Source organism: Dermacentor andersoni, chromosome 9 (assembly GCF_023375885.2).
Source record: "Dermacentor andersoni chromosome 9, qqDerAnde1_hic_scaffold, whole genome shotgun sequence".
Lineage (NCBI taxonomy): Eukaryota > Metazoa > Arthropoda > Arachnida > Ixodida > Ixodidae > Dermacentor > Dermacentor andersoni.
The window spans coordinates 94,651,021-94,659,496 of record NC_092822.1 but is presented as its reverse complement, the minus strand read 5'-3'; the positions used below and the strand labels follow the sequence as shown (position 1 = coordinate 94,659,496).

The window sequence follows — 8,476 nt, the reverse complement described above, 5'->3', positions numbered from 1 at the left end:
TACAAAGCATGTGCTGACTACGAACGGAATTTATTTATTTTCTTATTTACCAGTATTTTACCTTTGAAAAGTTGTTATTCACTGTAATAACAACTTTAGTTGGTAGCCAGCACACACCCCGTGTTACTTCATCTGTCCATGTCAAAAAGTGGGTCTGTAAATGAGTGAATGGTAACAACTTGCCTAATTTGGCAAACTTAATAAGGTTTGATTTTGAACATATTTTTACGGGGTTATATAGAAATTGTAACACGCGCATGCTTCATGGTCTGTGCGACTGTTTTACGGATAAACGCAAAATTTCTAGCGAGTTGTGTTTTGACGCTGCCTTTGTATGCTTTCTAATTGTTTATCGACTTACAACGCATATTTAATTCTTGAGTGGCATATCCCAGGCGTGCAGCCCTCAATTCTGTTACGTTGACAACGCCAGCAAGCCAACTTTCCAAAGGCACGAGTTAGCGTTACGACATTGCTACTGCCAAATGTCGCGCCTTGCTCACTTACATCACACTTGAGATACATCGTCAGTGTGGTCACGAAACAGTCGACGAAAGCACGTCGCATTATCACACGTGGAGCACTCCTCTATAGTACCTGTGTGCTACTTTTAAGAGAAAGTAAACTTTTTTAAGTTTCAAAAACTATACCTTAGGAGTCTTTCAGTCGCTTTACGAATTTTGCTCGTAGATATTTTACGCGTTTTTTTTTTAGTTTTACGAAAAGGAAACGTGGCGCTGGCGAGATAAGCATGGGGACATCAGCACGCGGTGAGGTGCCTAGCGACCGAAGTCGATAAACATTTTACGCGCATTCCGCGATTTTCTCCCACGCGGAGGGTTACACCCGAAAGCTGTACGGTACGCCCGCAGTTTCATGACGGGAGCGTCGCACATGCGACGTGCCGTTCCCGCTACATCATCTGCGTCGCAGACGGCATAGCACGAAGCCATGAAAAACAGTTGGTCTACTGCGGCGCTGTTGGTGAAAGCGTCCGCGTGACCGCCCTGAGCATCGCGAAGGGCGCGCAGAGCCATTGACACGGCCAGCTCTTCGGTCGCTTTCGCCGAGGCGTTAGGCGAAACGAGGCCGAGGAGAGCCCGCGCAATTAGCCTTCCGGCTCCCCCGTAGTTCAGCACGGGATGCAGCTGAGAGTGGAAGAACGGATAGGAGAAGACGAGCGGCTCCACCGTCAGGTTCCGCTCTCCATGCCACAAGTCACCTTGCACGCCGTCTATTCTGAGGACGTCGTAGAGTCCCGAAGCTGTCAGCTCGCGCCTCGCCTCTTTGAACGCCACCCATTCGGCGAAGAACGAGTGCTGCGGAGCTGGAAGGTCGCCCAGCTCCACCGACGCGTCCGCAGGGCTGCCGATGCTGGTTGGCGAAGCCCTGCCGGGGAGAACCAAGGCCAGTGGTTCTCGAGTCAAGTGGCCTTCCACGTGCGGGGCCGTAAGCAGGCTGAACCAAGCGAGTCCCGTCATCCGCTCCACCTCGCGCAGACACCGGTTCGTCATCCTGGCCGGCATGAAATGAAGCGGGCGGTCACGGACGGTGGAGTTGCTGCCGTCGACCATCCAGCCAATCTTCGTGAATGTCCGATAGGCGATGTGTTGTGCCACATCGTTTGGCCTCCGACTCCCAAATTCGAGCAGGCTGTTCAAAGTGCGAAGGACCCTTGTGCTCTCAACGCGGACAAGTGTCTTTTCCGAGATGTTCACTGCTGGAGGCACGGCCGCACGGAGTGCATCGACCCACGCCTTAGCAGAAACTGCTGGCGTCAACGTTTCTGCCATCGTCTCGAGGTGCAAGTCTAGCGGCCCTCTTTCGGGGATCATCTCGGCGTTCTTGAGGAGAGTGCTCACCAGCGCGTCCATAGACCCCTTCTGCGCCATGTTCGCGGCTACTTCTTTGTCCAGCAGACCTAGCATTCTGAAGGCCCCCTCGACGCCCGCTCTGTATTTCTTGTTCTTTCCGGTCCTTCTGAAAACATCAGCCCATTTTCGCAGGCTCTTGCTCCGGCCAATGAAAACCGTGGCCGACTCGTTTTCGTACGAATCAATGCGCAGTTGGAACCACACGTGAATGTCCAAGTTTGCAGACAGGTCTACCAGTGTACGGAGCACCGCGTGAGGGCTACTACGCCACTGATGATGCAGAACACCGCGCTTCGTCAGGAACGTTCTCAGTTCGCTCGGATCGCGTTTGGCCCGCAAGCAGGAACTGACCAGGCCAGCCACCCTGTCGGAGACGGTGTCCGGTCTGACCGAAGGCGTGACCGAGTTCGTGGCGAGGACGGTGTTCAGTGCCTCCTTGAGCAGTCTCGCTTCGAGCATCTCGCGCACGGACGGAACGGCGGCTCCTCGTCGCCAGCGGCCGCACACGAAGTCGTACAAGCTGCGGCAAGGATCGCGGGACGTGTCCAGCGACGCCTGCACCTCCCAGCCGTACTTCTGGCAGGCGTGGCTGCCGCACACTGCGCGCAACGTCGACAGCAGGTCGTAATTGCCGCGCACCAGGCTGCGACGTGCGGCGACCGTCTCGTCGGCCAGGGTCATCAACTTGATCAACATGGCGGCGCCCAAGAGGATGGCCAGAAATGTGGCCGCCTTGCGAGCACCCCGCAACAGCGTGATGCTGTGGTTCACCACCCGGTCCAGCAGCCTTTCACCGGGCTGCACATAATGAGTTTCCTGTGGTTACGGGCCGGCAAAACTTACGAAGATACGAACAAGGAACGCGAGCCAACTTGCAACTAATTTTTGTAAATAATTGGTTGCATTGGACATTGGCACTAAATTGGCTAGGAGATGGAATTCGCAGCGCGCGCGCGCGACCGTGTGTGCGTGTGCGTGCGTGCGTGCGTGCGTGCGTGTGTGTGTGTGTGTGTGTATGTGTGTGTGTGTGTGTGTGTGTGTGTGTGTGTGTGTGTGTGTGTGTGTCTGTGTGTGTGTGTGTGTGTGTGTGTGTGTGTGTGTGTGTGTGTGTGTGTGTGTGTGTGTGTGTGTGTGTGTGTGTGTGTGTGTGTGTGTGTGTGTGTGTGTGTGTGTGTGTGTGTGTGTGTGTGTGTGTGTGTGTGTGTGTGTGTGTGTGTGTGTGTGTGTGTGTGTGTGTGTGTGTGTGTGTGTGTGTGTGTGTGTGTGTGTGTGTGTGTGTGTGTGTGTGTGTGTGTGTGTGTGTGTGTGTGTGTGTGTGTGTGTGTGTGTGTGTGTGTGTGTGTGTGTGTGTGTGTGTGTGTGTGTGTGTGTGTGTGTGTGTGTGTGTGTGTGTGTGTGTGTGTGTGTGTGTGTGTGTGTGTGTGTGTGTGTGTGTGTGTGTGTGTGTGTGTGTGTGTGTGTGTGTGTGTGTGTGTGTGTGTGTGTGTGTGTGTGTGTGTGTGTGTGTGTGTGTGTGTGTGTGTGTGTACATGGCAATACATGGCAATGTTGCCTGTTTCCTATAAGACTCACTACATTTTGCTGTTTAACTGCGAACGCTTGCGAAGAATGTCCGCACTAGTCCACTGGAAAAACAATCGATTCCTTGCATTGCCGAATTACCGGCGCAGTTGAGCTTCAGAACTCCGTTGCTTTTACTCTCGGGGGTTTTCACGTTAGCTCATATTTTAACTTGCCATATGTAGAATGGAACAGTGACATTTTTATTCAAAAGCAAGTGCCATGTGTTGAAACCTGTTCTGAAGATTTTACTTAGCCTCATGTTTTTTACTCCAGCATCCTGGAGTCTTGGGAGACACATTGAACGGCTTCAACATTCTCAGTATGCTGAGATATCAATAACGCTTGTGATTTTCTTCTGCCTGAACTTTTGCACCAGGGTGGACGACCTTTTACAGCTTCATTCAGCAACCCTTCACCCTCTATCACTGAAGTTCGAATTGCAAGCTGAATCGACTCGCCTTTAGCTTATACGTGTCTGCCCTCACTTCAGCGATCGCCACGTTTTTTGGAGAAAATTCACACGCACACATTGTTAATCCTTTTTCAGGTGACCGCTCTTCAACATGCTAACAACTGCTAAGGTCCAAATCCACGTACACTTGCCGGCGCGCAAAAGTTCGAATTCGGCGCGCGCTAATTCACCCGCCCCGCGAGCAATGACGTTTTGAACTTGCAAGCGCGCGCCCGCTTGCTTCAGTTGGTTCACTGTATTCGTCGTGGTAGACATCGTTTCGTATTTTAACGCAATAGCCTTTAGGGCCGCGTGTCGCAGAAAATCCGGTGTCGGCATCGGCGGAGTTGTCCGTGAGCGAAAATATTCGTATATATTTATGTATATGTTATTACACGCCTTGTTATATCACATGGGGTATATATTGCCACGCCATTCTGTCACTAAAGTTGCTGATACCTTGTCTTACATTCTTGACAAAGTTATTCCTCGGAAGTTTCAGAATCACAGCACACAAACAAACTTCGTGGAACAAAACACCGACAGCTCACGCCTTTTCTGTTATATCTTCTCAGACCTAAATACTAAAAGTGCGAAACAATAACAGAAACGGGAAAATGACGTAATTTTTTTATGCAGCCGTGCACTGCCTCGCGGATCAGCCCATGCAAGAGGCCGCGTTTCTACCAGAAAGCTCGCTTCGTGCATAGCGTTCACCACCAGCGTTTCACGGTAAACATTACGGTTACATAAGCTGTATATGCGGGGGAGCGTGAGAAGCAGTCAGGGACCTTTGAATACTATCGCGTTCCACTCTTAAAGGCGAAGCTTAATCGTCCAACAAAGCTTTTTTGTTGTTGTTGTTTTTTTTCTCAGGCAGGCAGAGCACATCTGGAGGAGCCTCGCACTGTCTGCGCACCCGTATAGGCTTGCGGGCGCGAGCTTTCCCGCGCCGGCAAGCGTACGTTTAGTTTGGCCTCTAACGTTATCGGTCAGTGCAGAGCGCGCCGGCATATATATCAGAAGATTCTCAATTGCTGTCGCCGATATTAAGTGCGACCAGATTGCATGCGCGACGCGACAGTGCTGTGCATTCTGAGAGGCACGTCAGCACCAGCCATTTGTACGTTGTAATCTCTGACGAGTCGATTATAAAATAGCTGACGTGCTTGAGTCGCCTAACGAATTTTAAGGTCGATCGCCGACTGTATACTCATGGTTGTCTTTGTGCTTTGAGTGTCCCTCGTTTTTAGGGCCCCAAGTGCGTTCACTGAGGAGTTAGTTTCGTAAATCACAGTTCTCGCTGCTGTCTGCTTTCTCGCCGTCGCTACAACGTGACCATATCCTCGTAGAGTCCATAAACTCGTGTAACCACAGAGCTGCGATTTCAAACCATACACAAAGAGAAGTTGCTAACTCGTTTCTAAGCAATGTCCAAAATTCGTACCGGAATAAAGCGCACACAAGCCTAACGAAGTAGTAGGAACGGTTTCCTGGAGCTCGGTATCCGAAAGCCTTGCAAGCTTTGGCTGCAGAAGTCTTCTTGAAAAAGCCTCGGACGGAATCACTTGAATTAGGGAACAGCGCGAAAGACGAGGGCGAAGAAGAGGCACTCGGTCAAACGTAGCGCTGTTCCCCAGTTCAAGATCTTCAATCGACTAGGCAACACGTTCGCTTTATTTACGCATGCAGAAATTAACACTAGCGATAGTGAGAACGCGTGCCTGATAAGAGAATTATTTCGATTGTATTTGCATTGAACAGCACATTGCCTCAATATTTCTAGATCACTGAGCGCAAAAGCATTTTCTGTATTTTCTTTTTCTGCAACAGATAGACTAAGTAAGGGGTGTCATTTCACGGACCCATACCGCAAGATTGTGCTTACCTGGTCACACAAGCATCGCAATCGGTTTCATGAATCTGAGCAATCGGCTGTCTAATATCTCCCATTACCTTATATGAAAGCAAAGGTATGAGACAAAGCGATGACTGTTTCATTAAAAACTAGGGCAGCCTATTCTGAATGTAAAGAAGTACCACGGTGATCAAACCTGCGTAAAATATCACTAGTACGTTTTTTAAATAATGCGTAATTCTAGCTACACAAAAAGCTAAACTTGTAATTATGTCAAATAATAAAAACCGAAGCTATTACAAGTAAAAAATGCATGAAAGTGCAACGTCTGTCAATTTATCTGATAAAGACATGAGGAACAGTGTGATGCTTTGAGCAGGAGGGGTGCGAATGCACATAAAATATGCATATCGTGTCCACATTTCCAGTGAAATAACTGTTGAAGTTGTAATTATAAGCGCATCGTATTGGCACCAGCTCCCTCTTTGTCTTCTTGACTGCTCACGTTCAAACGTTCTCTAGGTACGCTTACCACATGTATGCGACCGCTTTAATCCGGAGACCACCTAGCAGCTTGACGTTGAGGCGTTCTTGAAAGCCCACAATTGTCAGCTCCGGATCGACACACTTTCTAACACCATTTTTCTAAATATAGGTGTTTAGGTGTTTATGATACGTGTTTAGAAAAAACACCTATCAGGCCTTGTAGTGCAGCGATTACTACAGGCGAAGGAATATCTACCCTGTAATATCAAAGCAAGACCCTATATTAACGCGTGCGGCTGCGTCGTATACCAGATAATTTCTTCTCGTGACGATCGCATCGTAATTCTTGAGTTTTTTACCTGTTTCGCTATTTGGCAGAGATGCACCTTAAATTTTGAATAACGGAACTAATATTCTTTAATAACAGCCATTTTTCTTCACATCAGGAGTACAGCTTATATAGCCTAGCAGTTTAAAAAGCAGTGTGACTACCTCGCGGTTGTTTTCAAGCACAACATGTATTGCGCTACAACCAGCTGGTTAGGGAAAGGCACGTTAATTACAGCACAAAATTGTTTCAGAAATGTCATGTATATCTCTTCAAGACTGACTTCAATATTTAGTAAAAAAGATCGATTCTTTTTAGAAGAGAAAATAAGGCCATAGTTTTTCCTTTTGAATGGCGCACGCATAATGCAGCACCGGTATTTCAGTGTCAAGTCACAGACTTAAAAGTATTGTCTCATGTTTGTCCGGTTCCTCTGTAATGAAAACTCGCTAAGTTCACTCCTTAGTTTATTTCTTATGCAATGCAATTCTTCGTCGACAGAATCTTAATTATTTGCGAGTAGGCGCAGTCCAAATCCGTGTCGTCACAGGTAGTTACTGCGGGATTGTCAAGGTTGAGCCGCCACTCGTCTTTTGTTCTTGCCCGTTTCCTGGCTTCGCAACTGTTCTCGTGCGGTAAGAGGGACATTTTCGGGCGCTCATTTAGACGAAATGAAGAGCGAGAAGCACAACGTCAGCGCAAGTCAGGCACTACTGATCTGCATTACATATACAGTATTTCTGTCACACAAAAGTTAGTTCCACACAAAAGTTAGCGAAAGTCTCTCTTTTGACATTTCGTGAACAGGTGCAGCGCTACTGCGGAACTAGGTCGTTACGCACAACTGGTCGACTCGGTTGTGATCCTCTGCTGCAGACCAACTAACACATAGTCCTGGTAATAAGGAGCGTGGCTAGGAACACCGGCGAAATGCGATTATGGCGCAATTATTTGAATAGAATCGTTGTATTTTCCCTGCCCAGTTAGCTTTCTTCAATCGCAAACACATTGGGGTCAAAGCATCCGATAAGCTCTTCACATTGTATCTTCAAACTCGCACTAGAGGAATGTGCGCGAATATTCAGACCCTATTGAAATGGTGGGCATTACAGGGCTCGCACAACAACGGTAAGTGAAGCAGCTGACCTGCTCGTTTCTCGCAGCGTCATCGGGCTCTTGGTCGAGGCGGACCAGGTTGCGCCAGGAGGCGACGACGGCCACCTGCGGTGCTTCCGGCTGGCGGTCACCGTCACCCCGGCCTCGGTCGGAGCCCGGCCGAACAGGAACCTCAACCGTCGACATCACGCGGCGCTGCACAAGTCCCACCTTCGACTTCTTCGTCTTCGCGCATCGGCAAGCACTCACGAATTTTCATTACACTTCTAAATGGCAGTTCTGTAGTCCCACGCTCCACTATTCAAATCTAGTTTCGCTTTACTTCTAAGCATACGGAAAACCGCCTGCTTTTTGGCCAATCCTCCCATAGTGGGTATTCGCCACTGTTTAGGATACAAGACAAGACAAGCTTCCCGATTTATTCTGTCGCCACAAGCTGAAGGGGCGAAGGCCGCTGATCTGTTGTTCTTCTCCACAAATGACACGGGGGGGGGGGGGGGGGGGGAGGCTTATGAATGCGCGTCTCCTACTCCGGACGCACTTGCACATGGCGAGGCTGAAAGCGGCCGCACGCGCCCTATCTTGACATTAATGTGCGGTGGAAGCAAAATGCTAGCGACACGAAATCGCTGATGGCTTCATGTGTGCTGTGTCCTGGAGCGCCCGGTTCGCGCTGAAGCGAGAGTTCGCACGAAGGTGAATTCGTTCACCGCTGCTGCTGACGTCCTTCACTACACCACAGTTGTGACAGTGAGTGCCCGTGGTCATCGACGGAGGCCTATTCATGTTTGCCCGTACTC

At 49.3% G+C, this 8,476-nt stretch overlaps 1 protein-coding gene across 1 annotated transcript; it reads right to left on the bottom strand.

Annotated features, from left to right (window-relative positions):
* Positions 1-457: 457 nt before the first annotated feature.
* LOC140213230 (uncharacterized) lies at positions 458-7,880 on the bottom strand. Its single transcript, XM_072284375.1, has 2 exons — positions 7,707-7,880; positions 458-2,672 (listed from the first exon to the last, which is right to left on the bottom strand). The coding sequence occupies exons 1-2, from the start codon at positions 7,860-7,862 to the stop codon at positions 780-782; spliced, it is 2,049 nt and encodes a 682-aa protein (XP_072140476.1). The 5' UTR covers positions 7,863-7,880; the 3' UTR covers positions 458-779.
* Between the last annotated feature and the right edge of the window lie 596 nt (positions 7,881-8,476).